Here is a 21,872-nt window from a genome sequence, read left to right on the forward strand (position 1 = left end):
AAGGGACACACCTACCCCTCCTTAATGACCCACCTACCCCTCCTTAATGACCCACCTACCCCTCCTTAATGACCCACCTACCCCTCCTTAATGATCCAACACCTCTTTAATTGCAATAAATCTTAGGATATCTGTAGTTAAATGAGATTAATCACATCCATTTTATCACATTTTGAAATTACACTTTATTGCAACCAAGGCCTGTTTGAGCTCATACTAGGCACCCAGGACCAGGTGGGTTTAGTCAGACCTCAGGAGCAGCACTGGGAAGATACCTAGAGAGGTGGGACAAGGGCCTGGTGCAAGACTGGACAATGGCTGACGTGGTAATGTTGAACTGGCATATGCTCCCTGACCTGACCAGAGACATGCCTTCCCAACATTTCAGCCTCCTCAGCCAGTTAAGATCCCCACAAGGACATCTACAGTCCCTGCAAGGACCACAGCATCATCAGCAAAGTCCAGATCAGTGATCTGGACATCATCAAGCTGCCCCTGCCACCCGCCACCCGCCACATTATCCAATCTAAATACTGCAGAGCATAGAAGCTCAGATGCATCCCTGCCTCTGGTGATAAGGAACATTACACGGAAAAGGAAATGATGCCTGTAAGTTGCTGAATGCTAACTGCTGGTCTCACCAGAACTACCGAATTATTCTCTTCTGTTGCCAGAAGTAAAGCAGCACATGGTGACAGGTGCTGGTGGGTTCAGAGACTGGTATTTCATGGACTATTTTGCCACATTTTTCCAGGTCCACGACCCACTTTTTGGGTCCAAAACCACCAGTTGAGAACCACAGCTCTACAAGTTTATCAGCAAAACATAAGGGCTTAGGCAGACTAGAGTATCTGTCAACAATGAAAGAATCAAACATGAATATTTGTATGATTTACCCACACAGCCAGATTAAGAGATATCTGCATCTTCACTGTGCTTTGCTGTCATAAACTATCATAAAACACGTCATTACAAGCCTGTGGAAATGTTGTCCATGCATTAAAAGGGGATGTTCATAAAAATAGAAAATACTTTTAAGTAATGGACAGGGCATTTGAATTTTTCCTTAGCAAGAATTCCACTCACCCTTACTTCTGGTCCTTTTATAGGATTGTCTCTACTGAAATATGAAATGTGTTGTAACGTTCAGGATCTATGTGAGCGATGAAATGCCCCATATTGTTGTGCACAGCCCACGTTGATGTATAAATACATCATAACAGGCTTAAAGGAGAGATAATACATTACAAAGTATTGTATTACCTGTGATTGCATCACTCAGAATGTTAATACAAGGTGTTCATAGACCTTTCCTCACTGCTTTGTCAGGTAACAGATAAATAACCCTGATTGTAAAGACTTCATGCACCTTTCACTGTCGCTCTATTCAAGTATCATTTTGCAATTTACTCTTTGTGCAAATGTTTATAAAATAATATTCAACCTCATTATAATGCATGCTTTTCCTTCATCACTGATTAACAACAACAACAATAAAACCGTAATGGAAGACCCTCATCCACATACAAGTGTCACAATCAACTGGACATCCCTGAGACAGCTCCATTTGATTGGGCGTCTTGTTTGTGTAAGGCATGCATTGAGGCGGAATGCTTTCAGGCTTTTTTTGTTCTTGTGCGACAAAAACATAAGGTCATAAAAAGTGGAGAAAGTGGCAGCAACAACATCCTCACAACACCTACGAGCTTACTGCACTAACTAATTCATCTACGTGTGACGACACAGTTACAAGCGCAAATGTCAGGGGTTGGAAAATGCAACCATTGCCTCCTGTTGACATGCAGCTAAGACATCACCATGAGCAGTCAACATCTTGGACAGAGCTAGCTTTAGCTAAACACTGGGCATCCTATCAGCGCAGCGGTGATGAATTAGGTACTGTGTGACAATTATTAGGCTCCAAAATGATCAGCATCATTAATGCTGAATGAATATAGAAAATACTGTATTCAACCAATGTCTTTTAGATCTTATGTATGTAAGGTAAGCAGAGCTGGAGTAATGAGATTCGTTTTTTGTCGTAATGAGTAACACAACACATTAGATCTAAAATTTTAAGAATCCCTTATTCAAGTTTTTCTTTTTCTCTCTGACTTCTGGGCAAGTAGCTGTGTAGCTAATTTAACTATCTGAGATGGAAGACTGGGTAGCATTTACTTTGTGGAAATAACCCAATTATGTTGATTTTTTTATATTTTGGAAGTTTGATTGTAAAAGTTACTTGATAATAGTAATTATAGTAGCCACAAGAGAATGAAGAATGACAGATGACCGTTCAGGTTCATAAACACAGAGTCAAAGTTTACAAACCTGCCCCACTAAGAAGCTTGGGATCTCTCCTGCTCACCTGTTTCCACAGACATTTCTCCCCACTCTCTTTTGGCCCTCTGAGTTGAATTACCTAGCTTTTTTATATAAACATGGGCCTGAAATCCCGAACAAATGCTCTTTTAAAACTGTATTAAAGCCTCCAGCCACTAGTAGCCCCTGGCACTTCGCCAGACGTACATATAGCTTAGCAGTTAGCATGTCATTGGAACAGCACAGTATCTGTCTTAAGCCCGTTTCAGACTGGATGCGTGAGTTGCATGCCTTGGCCTCGACACAGCTTGATTTTCAGGTGGTTTGCATGTTAATTTTCAGACTGCTTAAGCACAAGATAATGCACTTTAACAAGAAAGGAATTTGTATAATTTTAGAGAGCCTTCAAAAGCACTTTTAGAGAATTATTTTAGAATGGATGTCGTCTAGAGCACTTTATCATGACTTGGTTTTAATCTTCAAAGTTTGTTTTGGCATTTTAATGTCAGCTTTTCATGTATTTTGTGGATTGTGTCTTGTATTGTGAACCATTGTTGTTGTTTTTTGTCTCTTGGACGCTGATCCTTTAGGGTACTAATAAAGAACCTTGAACCTTGAATCTTGAACCTTGAACCTTGCTTGCATGAGCGTCACATCTCACACCCCTGATGTCTTACATGACAACCTAGAGAATCGAGATCTCACCTATTTTTGTATTGACCAATTATCAGCCATAATAGACAGGAAATGATATTGAGAGCCATATTAACCAAGCTGTAGCAAATATGTTCATCTACATAAGTAGAATATATTTGCAGTCTTTTTCTTGATGACCCTGATGAACGTCACAAGCTTGAATGTGTCTGTTTAAAAAAGTTGTTCTTAAAGCTTTCTGTTTCCACACCTGTACAGTACATCATGCCAATGATAAACATAGTACAAGTACACTTCCTGTGTTTGTTTTAAGTAAAAGCCTGGTTTAGCATTTCTTTGGAGAAACTCCCTTCGTACGTACGAAATGCTTTTATTTTGAATAGGTATGGGCAAAGTTCCACCGTACACTGAATTAAGCCAGTTGTATGGGGTTTTATTGAGGTAAAAGTCACGAATAATGAGAGGGCTTTGACAGCAAAGAGAAGTGGTAAACATGCAGCATGGTGCCTGGTGTGAAAGCTGCACCAGCAGACACGTAACTACTCTGAAACTGGCTTTAGGCACTGTTCAGCCTAGCTACCTTGCTGGTGCCCTCGGAGTGCTCTCTTTAAAGGAGCAATATCTAGTGGCTAATAAACCTACTTTTATCTTATGTAACCCAACTTCAAAAAATTGTGAAATATCCCTTTAAGCTGGGTTTGTTTGTGATAATGTTGAATGGATTTCACAGTTAACATTGTTTTAAATGTTATTATGAATGTAAATTAAGTAAATTGCACTGGTACAAAATAAGTGTAAAAGAAAAGAAAAGGCTAGATGGTGGTTGCTTTTGTTGAAGAAAGAGTAGTATATTGCCCAAAGTTTTCATTTCCTGTAAGATTCATTTATAAAAGGCATATTTTTTTTTTATTTTAATGGGCCTCCAAGGCATTTTGAAAGGCGCTCAGGAAATGTGGTTGAGTGAAAATATCCATTCTGCAGCTAGGATAACTTTAATTGGGATCTGGTCTTTTGAAAGAGGTCAGCAGTATTTTTGAAAAGTTTGCCATTAAAAATAATATTTTCAAATACTAAGCCGGAACAAAAACAGCATACTAGAGCTTCTCTTATCCCTGTTCCCACTGACAGGCTTAATTAGCAGGCCTAGTCTTGCTGTTGCATGTATTTTTATGTTTATCTCGCAAGATATTTTTTTAGATTGTATACCTTGATTATTTACTGATAATTCACATATTGAAGCCTAGCGTTAGTTCATGCAGGACATGGTAGTCATACACCCAGCTATGATCAGCTGATGGCCTAATTATCGCCTCCCAGCTCCCACAGTCAATCACAGCTCTTCCTCTCAATACAGAGGATTATTGAAACATAATTTACTTTTCACTAATCCCTGCTTGCATTAATGCTGACGCACTATGCTGCTGCTGGCAAAGCTTAACCTCCTCCACCCCAGCCTCCTCCTTTATGGCTGAAAGCTTGCTGCACCCTCATTTGCAGATTCATGCTACTGTGGATTAATTTCTTTTGAACTCATTTAATTTTATTGGTTTCTAGCCATGCCATCTACTGAGCAGAGCCTTCTCTGCCAAGTAAAACTGTACATCCATTTTGCAATAAAATGGTTAAATTTATGACGAAAGTGTTGGAGTACTTTTGTTTTTACTTTAGCTGTGGAGTTACACCTGAAATAACATTTCTGATGTTGAAGTCCTGAATAATTTTCACACAGTCCCTTTATTCATCTTGTTTGTCGGCAAACCAGCCAAAACTCAAACTGAAGAATCACAATGACTTTACGGCACCAGCAAACAAGTTTTGTGTCTCGTTTCTTATTTGTGTGTGTTTGTGCGTGTGTGCTCATGCATATACAGGCTTTTGTGTTGTGTAGCGTGACATAAGTAAATGACTTACTTTTGCTTGAAGTAAAGCTAGGAATGTTTCAGACATTAGTAGCTAAATTTTCTGTGTATTCTTCTACTTTTTGCTCATTTGAAAAGATTTTAGGCAGTGTGGGTGTCAGTGTGTACATTTTCATATCAGGGTCAATGTACATGAATTGTAGACGGAGTTCTGTTGGTCCTTGTTGGTTGAGGGGGATCTTTCCTTCGGTTTTCCTGTCCATCTTTCTGTCGGTAAGAGGAGGGGAGGGGAGGGGAGGGGGTTCTTTTACCGTCTCAGTCTGAGAAGAGACTGGCAAAAGATTTGCGTAGGTTGCGTATGGTTTCAGCTTTCACCTCGTCCTGGCTAAGGCTGGCTCGCGGCGCCGGGGTTTCTGGAATGTTGAAGGTATTGGTAAGAGACTGGGACTTGCTATAAAGAGAGGAAAACGGCAATAGAGGAGAGGAAGAGGCTATTAAAGTCATGCAGCAAACCCATGGAATGAAAAAGACTGAAGCACGGCAGGACAGAGACATAGAGAGACCGGAGAGAAAGAGCTAGATAAAGAAAACAACAGCACATTCATTCTGCTGTCATTCAGTATTAGCTTATCATTTCAGAGTAGTTCTGATATGATAAGAATAGTGAATTACTTTTTCAGGATGTAAAGAAATGCATGTGTTTCATCAGGGTATGATGATGAATGTTCTATGCCAAATTCAAGAAAGCGTAAAGAGTTCTAGTTGATAAATTGCTTCTAAAAATAGCACCATTTGTTATGTTTCCATGAAGCCATCTGGTACAGTATGTTTTGCTACACAAGAAGCAATAAAACAGAATCTTCTGCAGAAAAATCCTCTGATAAAATGTGTGAAGGGTTTCAAATTAGGAAACATAAGTGGAATTGTGCAGCTTTGACAGCTTCTGATTGAAAATTGATTTTGGTGTCATTCCCTGTTAAAAAATAAAAGCTTTTTGAGTTTAGTTCATGTTGGTTGGCATAGATGAAATTTGGTATGTTTTCTGATAGTTTTTGCCCATTTTAAAAATGCACTACTACTATGTACTAGTACCTAAACTTACATTATTCATAATGGCCAGCAGGGGGCCACTTTACATCTCAACTGAGGAAATTTTGTGTGCAATGACTTTAAGGCCTTGACTAAAATTATTTTATGTCTCTGTAAAGCATTTGGATTGCATGGTGTCTGAAAGGTGGTTTATAAGATGCTATATAAACTTGCCTGACTGGGTGAGAGAAAATATAAAGTGCCTATAAAAAGTACCCACCCTTTTGGTTGTTTTGCCCTTTTAGTGATTTTGTAAATCAATCATGGTCAAAATATTTTGGGTTTTAAACTTGAAATTATTAATGTCAAAGTGAAAACAGATTTCTACAAAGTAATTTCAATGAAATAAAATATGTAAAAAGAAATAAGTGACAAGATAAATTTTAAACCCCTTTAAGTCAGTATTTAGTAGGTTTATTTACCACTGAATCTGTGTGGATAGGCCTCAATTAGGCTTGTGCATCTGGACATTGCAATTTTACTCCATTCTTCTTTGCAAAACTGCTCAAGCTCTGTGGGAATCTGGCATGAACAGCCCATTTCAAGTCCAGCTACAAATTCTCTTTTGGATTGAGCTCTGGGCTGTGGGCTGACTTGGCCACTCCAGAACATTTACTTTGATGCCTTTAAAGGGGACATATTTTACTCTTTAAAGACATGTTTATATTGGTCTCAGAGGTCCCCAAAAACTGCCTGTGAAGTCTGTTGCTGAAAAAACACTCCAGTATAGGATTTTTCTGTCTAAAAATCTCTCAGTTTCAGCCCTGCTCAGAATGAGCTGTTTCTGTGTCTGTGGCTTTAAATGTTACTGAGCTGTCTGACTCCGCCCCTGACCACGCCCCTCTCAGGAAATGCATGTGGCTTAATGCATCAGCTGACAGCTGAGAGGAAGATCAGGAGAGGAGGGCGGAACTTTCTCCCAAGTGGGGAGCGCCAACCAAACCCGGGGACGGTGCTTACTCCCCACATGAGGTCATGAGGGGAAAATCTGAGAACGTCTTGTTTCAGCACATATTTTCTGAAAGGTGGAGAGAGAGAGCGGAGAGGGAATGGATTTTTCTGGTACTTGAGGGGATTGTGGACAGGCCAGAGGCACATGTTTTTGTTAGATAGGCTTGAAAGAGTGATTTTAGCATAATATGTCCCCTTTAAATCATTTCTGTGTAGCTTTCACTGTATGCTTCAGGGCATTGTCTTGCTGGAAAATAAATCTTCTCCCAAGCCATAGTTCTCTTGCAGACTGAATAAGATTGTCGTCCAGGATTTTACTATATTTTGCTACATTAATTTCACCCTCCACCTTTACAAGCCTTCCAGGGTCGGCTGCTGAGAAGCATCCCCACAGCATGATGCTGCCACCACTGTGGGGATGGTGTGTTTTTGGTAACATGCAGTGTTTAGTGTCTGCCAAACACAGTGTCTTGTCTAATGGCCAAAGGCACCATTTTGTTCTCAATAGACCAAAGAACTTTCTTCAGCTTGACCATGAAGTCTCCCACATGCCTTTTGGCTAACACTAGTCAAGATATGAGTTTTCTTCAACAGTGGCTTTCTCTTTGCCACTCTCCCATAAAGCTTAGACTGGTGAAGATGAGTCTCTCCCATCTCTGCTGCTGAAGCTTTTTACTCCTTCAGAGTAGTCATAGGTGTCTTGGTGGCCTCTCATTAGTCTCTTTCTTGCACGGTCACTCAGTTTTTTGAGGACAGCTTGATCTAGGCAGATTTACACATGTGCCATATTCCTTCTATTTCTTGTTGATGGATTTAACTGAACTCCAGGGGATGTTCAGTTAAATCCTTGAAAAAATTTTGTATCCATCACCTGATGTATACTTTCAATAACCTTTTCTCTGAGTTGTTTGGAGTGTTCTTTTGTCTTCATGGTGCAATGGTAGCCAGGAATACTGATAAACCAGTGACTGGACCTTCAAGACACAGGTGTCTTTATACTACAATCACTTGAAAAACATTCACTGCACTAGCACCATTTGGCCGAACCTTTTGATGAAGGAGGTCAGTCACTTTAAAGGGGGTGAATATTTATGCAGTCACTTATTTTACTTTCCATACTTTTGTTTCATTGACCTTACTTACCTTTGTTAATGGTACATTACTATTTATTGATGTTATCAGTGAAAACTCCTTTAATATGTCATATAGATCCACCTCTACACTGATGACACTCACTTTTACGAACCAATTTAGTATTACTAGGTAAATATTACTTTGATGAATAGTTTTATATTTCTCTCCCATGGTCAGTCACAATTTTCAATTGTTTCAAAACAATGTTCATCTTTCAAATTATGGTCCCCTTTATAGTACAATGGACAAAACCAGGGTATGCTTTAGGACAAAGCTGTTTGAGACTAGAAAGTCACTGTTATGTTGACATGTTAATAAAGATAAAGGGGCAGTGTAAGCCTGGCTCACTGCTTTATCTTGACTGACATTTAGATTTGTTTTTCTTCTGTATTATAACATGAACAAAAGATGCGGTATATTGAGTATGGCTAACAACAACAAGCCAGCTTTAGCTTGTTGTTGTTTTATTTATGTATCAGTTTCCACAGCAAATCTGAAATGTTATTGAAACTGCTGCTGGAGGACTGACAAATGTAAAAATCAATAAATCATGCACATTCAGGTGGATAACTTGTCAACAAAGAGCAAGAATAAATTTCCCATGTGGCATGCACATTTCAATGCAGGCAGAGGTATAGAAGGATCTTCTGTTCAGGTCAGCTGTGAAGTTTCCTTCATTAAAAATGAAAGAAATCTGATCCCACATCATTTATCATACACGGTTACTTACTTCAGCTGTGGCGAGCCGCCCGTGTTGTCCTGACTTGGCTTCTGTGGAGGCTGGGGCTTCTGCTGAACGGGGGGCCGTCCACCTGGGCCCCCTTGGCCTTGAGCAGCTGGTCGGGGCTGCTGAGTGGTGGCTGACCCAGGACGACCTTGCTGGCCAGGACCCCTTTGTTGCACTGTGCCCCCCTGAGACTGCTGCCTAGGAGGCTGTGCGGGCCTCGGCTGTTTCTGCTGCTGAGGGACTGACTGCTGCCTCTGAGTCTGAGGTGAACCCCCTTGGCTTCGCTGAGGAGAGCCCTGACCAGATGAAGGTCTCTGACCTGGAGTGGCTCCCTGACCTGCAGGCCGTTGGCTAGCTTTAGAGCTAGCATCAGCAGCAGGACTGGCAGCAGACTGCTGGGCCTGCGCAGGGGGCTGGCCCTGAGGCGGAGGACGCTGCTGGGATGGGGGACTCTGCTGAGGACCACCTACAGGGGAAAATATAATGCAACAAATACAGATCTTCATTTACATTGCCTCGACTTGAATAAAATAACTAACAAAGAAAAAAAATCATTTCTTAAGAACCAAAAACATCAGTCTTTTTTTAGTAGAAAGTGATGGTCTTACCCTGAGGTGAGGGGCGCTGTTGAGTCTGTGGTACTCTGGACTGTGAGACAGGCTGAGGAGACACTGCCTTCTATAAACACATAGCAATATCAAGCAACATTATCAAAAGGGTAAAATAGAGTCTTCATTTAAACAGGAAATCACTCTGTCACAAGTTGTAAGACGTTTGCCATTATATCATGTCAGAGTTGTCATCTGTTACTGTACTGTCTCCTCCAGCAGTCAGGACTTGGCCCGTTCTATATGTGTTGTCTCTTCAGACCTGCCCACTGAAATTACAAGACCCCTCATTGGTCAAATAAAAAGGCCCTTCTCAAACCCGATTAAATGATTTCAAAGCATGGCCTAACAACATTAGCACTAGCCTCCTGGCCACCATTCATCTCCAAGGCTCAGGTCAACTTTGAAGCTGACAAAAAAAAAAAGTCCTTTGTTCTTTCCCTTCTCTAGTGTCTCGGCTTTTGTTCAGGTCCTGGCATAGCTAAGTCCTCCAAAAACTACCTATTACCCAGCCTATGGAATAACCATTGCACAGAAAGAAAGAAAAAAAGTTCAGAACATTTCAAGTATGGAGGTTTTCATTCTTAAACTGTTTACATTTTCTGAAGCAACAAATATAAAATGTGCATACTGTTACTTTGATAAGTAATGTTTTGCTGGACCCCAGAAACCTTACCCCTTTATCCCCCCTTATGGGCAGCCCAGATAAAATCCCCCTAAATTTGCCAAAAAGCTCCAAACCTATGCTAAAGACACCCATTTATACAAACAAATTCAGTCTAAAATCTATACAAGATACTGATGGTTTAGTTTCCTCTATGTTCCCTCAGGATCATACATTATTGAACCAAATATAAGTCAGGTTAATTTTCAAAGGCTACTTTTATTCAGTGGACTTGACTTTTTTGTTTGTTTGTTTTTTTGTATATAACCAGCCACGTTAATCGGGCATCATGGGATTATGGGTACAAAGCTACAAACCATAATATGTTATCATAAAGTGTCTTGTGTGGGGTTTAGCTTATATTCATCACTAACTGAATGCTTGTCGTAGGTGTTTTAATAGCCTAGCTTCATCTTTTGTCTTTATTAATGCACTGTTATTGTTTCAAACATCTCCATAAACATATTTCACAAAAACTCAAAAGGGGTCTGGCTGCAGACCGTTCAACTGAGATGCTGTATATCTCAAAAAAGAAGTGCCATATTTTGCCAGTACAATAAAATCCACTTTTAGATTTTTTTTAATTAACTGTGTTCATAAACAAAGTCTGGCCATTACTCTAATGAACTAACCACATTGCAAACATCACAGACATAGCAACATGTATTTTTAAATCAGAGGAAAATACAGAAGTTTAATCTGTGATAAAAATATGTATGGACCCGTTTTAGAAGTAGTTACACAAACAGTGGCTTGCTTTAGCTTTGTTAGCTAAAACTATCACAGCTATGCTAACTACATAATTAACATTACTAAATAAGCCAAGTCAACTTTAGCAGTGTGCACTTTAGCAAACACAGCTAAAGCTAATGTCGCTAGATAGATAACATATTTATGTAGCTTAGCTGCTTTGTAAGCTTAGCTTCAGCTACATTATCTACATCAGTGGTTCCCAACCTTTTCCTCTTAGGGCCCCCTCTACTTTGTATCTAAGAAAGTTAAGCACCCCAAGGGCCCACTTGGAAAAATTAAACATAAATTTTAATTGTTTTCACTGACAAAATCCCAACATAATAGGTCAACATACATAAACTTGATCATGACTAAAGATCCTCCACGCTCTTCATGTTTTAAAATCTTTTAGGCTGGCCCTAATATGACATTGTACATCATGTCTGTAATCATGAATTTTAAATAATATATGTACATCTAATTTTGACTACATCAGAGCACACAGGGTCCTGCACCCCCCGAGATCTTTGGCACACACCTTAGGGGTGCCTGAACCCCAGGTTGGGAATCCCTGATCTACGTAGCTATGTAAGCTATGTAGCTATGTTATCTACATAGCTTATGCAGCTAATGGAGCTACTTAAGCAATACCTGCTGCGTTGGATTGTTTTCATGTAGAACAAGCTTTGTTCCTATAAGCAGACTGTTTACTCAGCTTTATTAAACTCTTTGTAATAAGGTTTTGCAGGTCAGGTTATTAACTTTTAACAATTAGTATCCTAAATGTTACTTTAACCCTTACCCTTCCCTTAAATGGAAGTTTAATCCAATTTTATTTTGGAAATTTTTAGCCTGTATTTCCTTTGTGAGATATACGGCTTCTCAGATGAACAGTCTGTGAGTGTCCATCAGAGATGTACGGTCTGCAGCCAGGATGGCTTGGAACGGCTCAGCCACAAACCTAAATTCAACTACTTTATTCAAGGTCTTTGATTTCTAAATCTTTAACAACATGCATGGATAGAAACCTCCAACACATGAGCATATATGTGTTTAATTATATATTAAATCATTGAATTATTTATGCTGGTACATTATGTATCCATATGCATTAATGTTAATTATTCATCCAATGATCGCTTTTTCAGGGTTCAACATACTTTTCCTATTTCCTCTCTGTTCCTATTTGCTCTCTGTTTGTTGTTTTGAATTTGGGTCCAGACTTGACTTAGTGTAAGTAGCAAAAATAAATGAAAGTGAGAGATCGCTGTGGTTTGAGCACCTGTGCTGGCTGTCCTCCTGCGGCTCGGACCATGGAAGGGCTTGAGGAGTGAGAAACTATCTGGCTCATCTTAGAAACCACCAGCTCTGCAATCTGAACACGATCCTCATCCTGCTGGTCCCCAATCAGTGGCATCGAGCAATCATCAACCTACGATTCAAACAAGGTGATAGAATTGATGCATTTTCCTTAAAATAAATGATATCTCCTTTACATCACTGTGTTGCCTTCTCTTCTTACCTCTATAATGTAGTCCTTTCCATCTTTTCCATGTAATGCCTCCACAGCACAGATATCCAACCCTCCAAAGATGTCTGCACAAGAGTCCACCCACATTCTGTACCTGCAATAATATGTTAAACAGATGTATAATAGTACATTGAGTCATTTTAAGATTAATATCCATATCTTATATGCATTTCAGAACTCTTACTTGTCGGACATGGCAACCTGCTCGAGCATGGATGAGCCTGTGTTGGTTTTCCAGTTTCCAGAAATGGATGTCCTCCTGATAACAAGAATGTTTATCTTATTTTAATTTTTTACAATATTGCACCTATGTGTAGGCTTTTTAATATTCTAATTTCACTCACATGTAAGCTTTGTAATTGTCACCAATCTTCTGGATGCGGACATCATACTTTGCATCAATGAACGGCTCAGATGTGGCGTAAGTCTTGGTCAGTGCCACCACACTGGCAATATCTTGAAAGTCATATTGATTGTCCACTTTCACCTTGGGTATCACATGTACAAATATTAATATATAGACAAAATGGTCAGAGTAAAATTGTGTTTCTTGAATTAAGTCCTACCTTTCCCATTCCTGAGTGAGCATGGCCCATCTTTACCACAACAGGGAAGCGAGGAGAGGTAATCTAAAACAACAGCATGATCACATTTTAACACTTACCACCTCAAACTCTTATTTCCATCCATTTAAAACAAACAGGAGTGATTCATATTGAAGCTTGAAAGCAAGCCCAGTGCTGTCAGCCTGTGACTGCAGGGGTGGACACGTCTGCTCTGCTGCAACAGGCTCGGTTTAACTACACTGATTTAGCACACAAATAATGAAAACTGCATCCAACCAAAAGACACTCCCGAGATAATTACTTTGGTCTCAGCTGCTGCATGAGATGGAGTATTGACATGGAAGAGAATGACCTTCCTAAAATGTGACCTGTGCCTGTCTGTGCGTGTCTCTTTAAGGCTTGTTAGCACGGAGTCACTAGTGGAAAAGGGGGAGGAGAGAGAGGAGGAGAGCAGATGGCGGAGGACTCACCATTTCCTTGTGGTTTGGATAGTAGACCTGTTCAATCAGCGGGAACTCCTCTGGGCCCAGCAGCTTGAAGACTCGAGTCATCTGAGCAAACTGAAATACACACAAACATGAAGGATGGAGGATTTTTACCGACATTTAGAGCCCCTTTTGCACATCAAAGTTTGTAGAACATTTCAACACAGCCTGCCTTTGACGTTGTAATCACTTGCTTGTCCCTTACAGATGGAGATAATATCAGTCAGAAGGGGGAGTGGGAGGAAATAGAACATGGCATAAAAGGGATGCTGCAGAAATCACAAGACAGGTAGCGGTGGCTGCAGACTGAGTTGAATCAGACATGCCTCTACCTGGCAACGTTTTCTCACTCCTCCTGGGGGATTCAAAGGCAGTCACAGGCCAGGAAGGATATTTACCCCTTCCAGTGAGTTCTGGGTCCATGGCTGGAGATATACCTGCTGTTTCACCTTGCATTGCATCCAGTTGCGTCATGAGCATTCTTGTAAATATACTTGCCTATACACCATGCACGTTACTACTCTTGCAGGTACATGAGAGAACTCAGGCTGTAGACAACGACCTGATGTGTGGGATGTAACTCAAGGAGGTAATTATAATGTTAATTCTGAAATCAGAATGAAGATAAAATGAAAATTAATTATCCTTAGTAAGATCAGATAAGCTCAGACTGATGACTGAAGGTCAGAACACATCGCCTGCTCTTTGTTTTTTACACATTTTAATCTGTGCATGGTCGTAAGACCCACGGTGTCTCGGCCTATTTGATGATCATGTTAACTGGTGGCTATCACCAGACTGCATGTGTTTATTATTATGTCAAAATATACTTCAGATTTGTATTTAATGAAAAACTAAAGTAATCCAAACAGCCAGACACTTTAAGTCACCAGTTTACATGGTCATTGGTTGATATGAAACAGTGATCTGATTTTCGATATTTTAACAGGTTTAACATCAACTTTTAAGACCAAATTTATCTGTCACCACCTAGTTTGGCAGGCATTTTTGTCTCAGTGCAGTGGCAATAACACATGTAGAGGATTGTCCGCTTTGCATTAGTTTTTGAGGATGAGCCCAGCCAACATGTCAAACCAACACACATGTGATGTGTGGCAACCATCATGCACCCACATACATCAGGGGTCATCAATTACATTTGTACAAAGGCCTGCTTATGTCTATGCAGACACCATGAGGGCTGGCGTGTTGAATGAACTAAATAAAAGAAACAATTTTGTCTAAATAATTTTATTTTATTTGAAATGTACCTTATTTTTAGCCTTTAGCAGTGAACTCAGTCTCTATTCACACAGTTAAATCCCTATACTGCTCCACAAGAGGGCAATTGAGATATCTGAGCCACATGTTTCTGTGACTACCATGTAGTTTGATGTGAATATGCTGCATCCTCATTGGTGACAAACACATAAAAGAAAATATATTTTGTTTTTAATTCTCAGGGAGTGAAAAATACCCCCCCCCCCCAACCTGTTAAATTTACACAGAAATCTGCTTAATCAAGAGTGGACTTAAGAGTAAGTTTGTCATGTTTCTTATTTGCTAATAATGGTTAATAATAGATGGATTTTTATAAAGCTGATCAAACATTAAGCAGATCTTTAAAACAATGTTTCAATCTCACTTATTTTTGTAGTTGCTTAAATATCTGTAGGAATCTTAAAAGGAAAAAAAGAAAAGATACCCTAAATACAGCAATGTATTCTTTTGAATTTAATTGAGCGGCTGAGGGCCAGATGGGAAGCTATGGGGGGCCTGATGTAGCCCCGGGCCTCCAGTTGATGATCAGTGACTTACATGATGTTTACAGCAAGTATTTCTCCAGCCTATCCTAGGTTATCCCAGGGTCTCAAGACAAGTGAGCCTGGGTATCAAACTCTACATTTTGAGATTTCTTTCATATACAAAATTGTTTGCTGTAATAATGTACAACATGCTTCGTACTGAGCATAAAGCGTAAACTGATGCTCCCCGCAAGGAAATTTCTGGAGCACAGTCCACATGTGAAAGGGGCTTATGTGAGTTTTGATGTAAGAGGAAATTACTGTCTTTAGTAATTCTTACCACCCAGGGTTTGTCACAGAAATTGTAGACTGAGTGTAAAGAGTTAACACTTGGCAGTCCAGCGTACTGCAGGCCGATCACCATGTTCCTGTGGTCTCCATTCTTATCCATGCTGAAGGCATGCTGTCTGATCAGCACAAAGTCTGGTTTAAAGGACCTGTGAGAGAGGACATTAGGAAAACATTAAACGTTGTTCAAAACAGTGAGCAGCAGTGAGTAACTTACCTGTAAGTGCTGTTGTAATAGAGTTTCACAGTGTAAAAACTCTTTCATTTGCATTTGTCTTACTTCTTTAAAAAAAAAAAAAAATCTAACTGTACTTGTTCTAAGCCACATTTCCTTGATAGGTCCAGATAAAAAAAACTTTTTTTAGGAAATATGGCTTATTTTGCTTGTAATAATTAAAAATATTTGCCAAACATCAAGAAAATCTATCTTGAGTTTGAGCTTACATGCACTAACTAATTTTGGTAGGAATGTTTGGCACTGTGGTTATAAAATTTATTTAACCAGGAATATTTGGCAGTGTACTCACTTTGTAACCTTGTGTCCACTTCTGATTGCATCAATGTTTACATTGTAGGTTCCTGTTGCATTGGCCACCAGGTTGATTTCAGAGAACTCCGCCTAAAAGGAAAACATCAATTTCAGTCTCTACAAGACAGCCTATAAAATACGAACAGCAGCAACAACATTTAATGACTACCTCTCCTATATATCAGCCAGGTTGAAGAGGGTGCAGGGGTGACACGTAAGACTCTAGTGTGTTCTTCATTTTGAGGAGTCACCAGGGAAATCATGGAAACATGAACACAACATGAAGTAGAAGAACAGAAAAAGAGGGAAGGAAAATGCCTCAGGCTCTCCCTAAACGGCTGCTGGGTGTGTTGTGGATTAAACGTCACTTTATCGGTATTTCCTCCTGAGACCTGAGCTTTTGTTTGTAATGCACTTTTAGTTTCTCCCACATATTTTGGTTAAGTGGGGCCTAATATGTCTAAAACCTAATGAGTAACCAAAAACAGCACATCTCTCCAGAAGGCCCTGATCCTGCTGAAACAACACTACTGAGTAAATTTTTGACCGTACGTTTTGTCTGTGTGGTCCGGGTCAGTCATTAAGAGATGTACGGTGTATTAAGTCATTATGTAAAATTATCAGAGATTTCAAAAACACAAAAAATCCTCTAAATTCCCCAAAATTTCCAAGACATTATTAAAAAAAATTCTGTGAAAATTCTTAAACATAACAAGCCCAAATTGCCCTCAAATATACCCCAAACATTTAATGAAATTTTCAGGAAAAAACAAACAGAGATTCAAATAAAACTTTTCAGAAAAACTCCATGAAAATTCCAGAAGATCTTTGAGCAAATTCCCTAAAATTTCACAGTAAATTCCAACCAAAATTCCAAGGAAAATTAAAAAAAAAAATCCAACATTCAATAGAAAGTTAAGGAAAATTTCCATTCAAATTCCCCCCATAATTCAAATGAGCTCCTCAAAGTCCCATGAGAGTGCCTACAAACATATCCCCAAAATTCTTTATGAAAATTCCTATAAAAATTTAAGAAAATTCCCCAAAATCCATCCAAACTTCCAAGACACATTTCAAATAAATACCACCGAAGTTGTATGGAAATTAATGGATATTTCCCAACAAATAGCCTTAAACATGAGAATTGCTGGGTCTCAAGAGGGTGTATTTTTACCAGGCCAGGTATTATAATTCAAAAATAGTAATTGGTCAGCTGCTATGATTCACATAGAGCCAGCTGTCATTATTGAGGCTTAGATTTAAATGCTACACAATGACCTTTTGGAAGGCTTACCAAACAAAATGTTCATCTAAATGTGGAAAAGTAAAAACAGTGAATGAGTGCAGGGCCTCTGTCCTCTGTCTCACTGAATCCCTGGGGGATTGAGCCTCAAATGTCTCTCTTTGAACACAGTAACAGCCATTGTACTGAATGACTCATCTGTTATGTAGTGAAAAAACACTAATCATTTTATCTCTTAATTATGCCTGTGGTTGATCAGTGCTCCTGGAATACAAGTAGACCTGTCAGTAAACAGGATGACTCATCATGTGACTTACAGATTTATTTTGGTTTGCTTTAAAACTAAAATAGGATTAAAGTAAAGACATTTAACACCGGCAGGAATGTTTTTTTCTGTTTCACTTTGTCTCGACACACATAGATCAGAGACTGTGTGATCCATTGACTAAATGTATGCTGAAATAGTGATGTAACCCCCCACCCCACCCCCAACACACACACACAGACACACACTTAAGTTCACAGTCTGGGCTGATTTATTTTAACTCACTTTCTTTCTTTCAGAGCTTCCCTGTCATTGTGTTGGAGGTGAAGAAAGTTCTAAAAGAAGAAGACATATACATGTGTCCTACCTGCTCTACTTTGATGTCAAATTCTCCATGGACCTTTCTTCCTCTGAAGACCTTCACCCTGCAGGTGAAAGGAGGTGTTCAGTCCAATTGCTGTTTCACTACAGACAGGACAAAAAGCTATCATTTTGAACATTTCTCTGCTGCTGAAATGTTCTACTTCAGCAATAATATCTTAAATCTTCACAAAAAACTCAAACACAGAGCACCTGCTGACATCAGTGGAACATAATACCACTTAGAGCAAGTGCTGTGACAGGGTAATGCCGGCCAACACAGTAGGGTGAAGTGTTTTCAGCTCTTTTTGAAGGCACCATGCAAGTAAGGTTGTCAAAATGTTCAGTACTTTGATATTTTTTAATATTGTGTGTCCTAAAACAAAACAGCCACTAATTTAATGATTGATAGTATGACAGAGTACCAAAGCTTTAAAGGACATTTTTATCATAGAACAGGCTAACAGTACCACAGTATTGATCTTTGATTTTGTTTTAATTTCGTCTTTTGTTAAATAAAAGCTTTTTGCTGGATCAGAAATTGTAACCTGACATGCAAGATCAACTGCTTCATGTATCCATTGCATGGATATATTTCACATTGATCTGGGAAACCTCCCATACAACGCATTTAGGAATTGCAGGAGTTTTCAAAAAATTCTTGGAAGGTAATTGGATGAACATTCTGCCTGTAACATTCATGATGGTCTAATCAGAGCTACAAGACAAATGAGGTGAGAGCATTTTGTAGTTCCAGTACTAACCTGAGCTATGCAGGCTAGCTAGCGTTGCCATAGTGGTTGAACAGCAGAGCTTGTCAGTGGCTCAAATTCATGCTGAAACCTATCAGGAGATGTGCATATACATCTTCTCTGCTGAGAGAAGCTTTCAGTGTGGCTCTTTGCCCTTGTTTTAATAAAGAAATGTGGTCAAGGTCTGATTAAACGGCCGCTTTTCTACAGCTACATCCAAGCTAATCGCTACCCTGGGGCCTGTATACACCAGCTTACAGTACGATTGCAAAATCATGCCAAAGCAGGTTGACAGAAAAACAAATAACATCTTTTACATCATGAAAATCTCTCAGTGCTGGTCTTAGCTCTTTATTTAGTAAAGAAATGTGGTCCAGTTGATAAAACTGTCACTATACTTTAGCTACAGCCCAGCTATTTGCTACTGCAGTGGCAGCCATTGGCTCGCGGTATGACTAAACCTCAACAGCTACCGCTGCGTTCTCCTTAAATTACGCTGGTTGGTTCAACTGACGCTGATTCAATGAAGATGGATCTGCCTGATGATAGACATGGAATCTGGCAAATCCATCTGCTTAGCAAGGTTACAGAAATTAGGTCCTTTTCCTCATTTTATACCTTATGGCAAGCAAGGGAATAAATCAAAACAAAATTGTCTAAATAACTGACCAGTTACAAGCCTGGACAATAATCAGGCTTATGTTTAACGTTTGTTGGATTGTCTATATTTTTGTTTGTCTTTTAACCTATTGCCAATAGAATGAATAAATTAAAAAGTGCACTTCTTTGGTGCCACACCAGGTGTGTATTCCCCTCTGGCTCTATTTTTACCCTCCCCTGTCCAAATCTTAGTCAGTCTAAACAAGCTCTACTTTTACCACATTATAGTGATGAACACATTAACGCACCAGAGGTTAATCTGAAATGTAATTTTACATTTGTTGCATTAAGTATATTTTGTTTGTCACAATTACAGGAGAAGCAATATTTAAAGTTTGAACAGAGTATTTTAACTCTGTGGCATTGCTAATATTACTGTAGTGAAAAAATGAGGGCACTGGTGGGACTGGTTAATACATTAAAGAACAGTCAGAAGTGTGCCATTTACAGAGATTTCCATCTTTAGAAATATTTTATGAAGTACCCTTGCTTTTTTGCACAGCAGTTTTCTCTCTATCAAGTTGTAATTCTAATATTTAATTTTAGATTAAAGACACTTTCTAATGGTGCATTTCTGCTGCACATTTGTTCCAAATATTAGATGTCTTTCTCATATCCTGCAAATAATTGGTATTGGTATCTGCCCTGAAAAACCAGTATTAGTTGAGCCCTAAATTGCATAAATTCATATTCAATGTTAAAGCAGTGTTTCACACACATAGACAATACTTGGGTGGGCCACCCAGGTATATTTACAGCCCCCCAAGTATGTCTTTATTTCTTTAAATCGTATGTAATTGCAAAAAAAAAAAAAAAAAAAAAAAGCGAGTGATGTTATCTGGGCACCTTTGTACAACACACTGCTGATGAATATTATTAAAAGAGGAGAAACACCAAAAAAATCAATGTACAGAGTAATGCACGGATAACTGCAATTAATAAATGCAATTTATTTATGTTGTTTATGGGTGCAGGAGCTTTCCTGTGAAACACAAACTATCCAATAACAGGTGCCTTGGACTTCTACTTTTGCTGCCATGGTATCAATACAGGTATCAATGTCATTTGATTTTTACTAGTATTTGTATTTTGGCAATCCTACTTGCAACATTAACTATAAAGGAGGGGGCAGGTTTTTCCTATCTGGGACAAAGGGAAATAAAAATTGAACATAAGGACATAAACACCAGTCCAGCTTATAAACTGCATATTTCAGTGCAGATAAACCGATCCAATGGCTGATGTGAGTGAGGGGGAGAACCACTAGGTGTCTGTATTGTGATACTGGAGGCTTTTTGATGTCTTGGTGCATAGATCTGCACTGTAGAGTTTATTTTTCCCCCTGGGGTGTCATTTTCACCTACTATAGCTGACTGTCTCGCCTCTGCCTTGTGAATAAAGCTCTAATGAGCACGCAGCAGCAGCAGCCTATTTGCTTAGGTAGAGAAACTCAGCTACACATGGTGCATGCATATTTCTTGTGCGGTGTCCTTACATGCACTCAGTGTGGAAACAACTGAATCATGATGGTGGCAGCAGCCCGCCCAGAGACCTGATGCTATCGTTTTAATGTCAGCATGAACGAGCACTGTGATACAAGCTGATACTGAAAATGGCTTCTCTGCCTGCAATCTGTTGCGCCTTTTCCATGGCTCAATTTTAAACCAGCAAGGTGTTTGTGGTCTGAACTAGACGCCAGCGGGCTGCTGCACGTGATATACCTCCCAGCACTGAGTGAATCATATGACCTTCTCGATGTTAGGCCACTGCAGCCCACAGTCTGGCACACATCTGAGTCTAGACGCTGCACCGTGCTGGCACTGCGCACTGCTCTTACCAGTCGGTCTGCTGGTCGTCGATAACCAGGAGGACTTTGGCGCTGCTGGAGACTCCTGCGCGGTCCGCTGCCTCGGATAAGGTGGCTGCAGCAGCAGCCGTGGTCTGTTTGACAGCGTGGGAGATGGAGGAGAAGAAGCCGGAGCCTCCACCTCCACCTCCCGCAGGCTGCTGCTGCTGGCTGGTGGACTGACGCCTCTCCGTCGGCCCGGGCGACACTGCGGGGCTCTGCTGCGGAGGGTCGGGGCGTTGGAGGTCCGTCATGTAGCCATTGGGCAGGTTGGACATGAAATTACTGTCCGAGAGTCGTCGACGCAGGTAGTTCATGATGGAAGCTTGATAAAATGACGGAAAGGGGTGTCCAAATACCCTCCAGCTGGGTGCAGATTACAACTTGGTGTTCAGTGAAAAAATGGGATGACTAGGCTACTTTTCCATGAGCAGAAGGAGGATCAGTGCAACCTAAAGAGAGACAACTCTGTGTTATCAAGAAGGTGCTGTTATTTTAATCTGAGTACAGAATCGTGACTGATTAGCTTCAGGAATTAGCTAATCATTTAAACAGTAAATTACCTAGACTCCTGATAATAGCTTTTTAAAAAGCTTCACACGATTAAATCCTTCTTTCACACTCACATCTGATTTAAATGTAATTTTGTGAATTAACTCACCTATAAAAACAAGCACCAATCAGTAGTAAGTGTCATAACAACCTACCTGAGAGTGTATCCTTAAATGATCCGCCCACAGCTTAAGTGATGATGCCTATTCTTATTTTCTCTCTGTAACAGGAAACACTACACATAGGTGAC

General features: G+C 39.8%; 1 protein-coding gene across 3 annotated transcripts; it reads right to left on the reverse strand.

Annotated features, from left to right (window-relative positions):
- Window positions 1–4,536: 4,536 nt before the first annotated feature.
- syn1 (synapsin I) lies at window positions 4,537–21,387 on the reverse strand. 3 transcript variants are annotated; one of them, XM_041788560.1, is made up of 13 exons: window positions 21,062–21,387; window positions 17,820–17,877; window positions 15,943–16,034; window positions 15,408–15,564; window positions 13,308–13,397; window positions 12,838–12,900; window positions 12,616–12,758; window positions 12,456–12,530; window positions 12,263–12,365; window positions 12,023–12,172; window positions 9,345–9,411; window positions 8,740–9,202; window positions 4,537–5,286 (listed from the first exon to the last, which is right to left on the reverse strand). In XM_041788560.1, exons 1-13 carry the CDS (start codon window positions 21,385–21,387, stop codon window positions 5,151–5,153), a joined length of 1,923 nt encoding a protein of 640 aa, XP_041644494.1. In that variant the 3' UTR covers window positions 4,537–5,150. The 3 variants fall into 3 exon arrangements, with proteins under 3 accessions (XP_041644494.1, XP_041644495.1, XP_041644493.1); XM_041788561.1 differs by having other exon boundaries at window positions 4,537–5,248; window positions 9,345–9,414; XM_041788559.1 differs by having other exon boundaries at window positions 9,345–9,414.
- Between the last annotated feature and the right edge of the window lie 485 nt (window positions 21,388–21,872).

This window comes from Cheilinus undulatus, linkage group 5, assembly GCF_018320785.1.
Source record: "Cheilinus undulatus linkage group 5, ASM1832078v1, whole genome shotgun sequence".
In the NCBI taxonomy this organism is placed as follows: Eukaryota; Metazoa; Chordata; class Actinopteri; order Labriformes; family Labridae; genus Cheilinus; species Cheilinus undulatus.

Bases quoted from the DNA above. Each gene is read 5' to 3' on its own strand.
- syn1 (XM_041788559.1), bottom strand. From the start codon at position 21,387: ATGAACTACCTGCGTCGACGACTCTCGGACAGTAATTTCATGTCCAAC. The intron at 12,531-12,615 runs GTGAGTGAAATT...TCTTGTTATCAG, and splicing joins GACAATTACAAAGCTTACAT to GAGGACATCCATTTCTGGAA. The intron at 12,366-12,455 runs GTAAGAGTTCTG...ATATTATTGCAG, and splicing joins CAGGTTGCCATGTCCGACAA to GTACAGAATGTGGGTGGACT.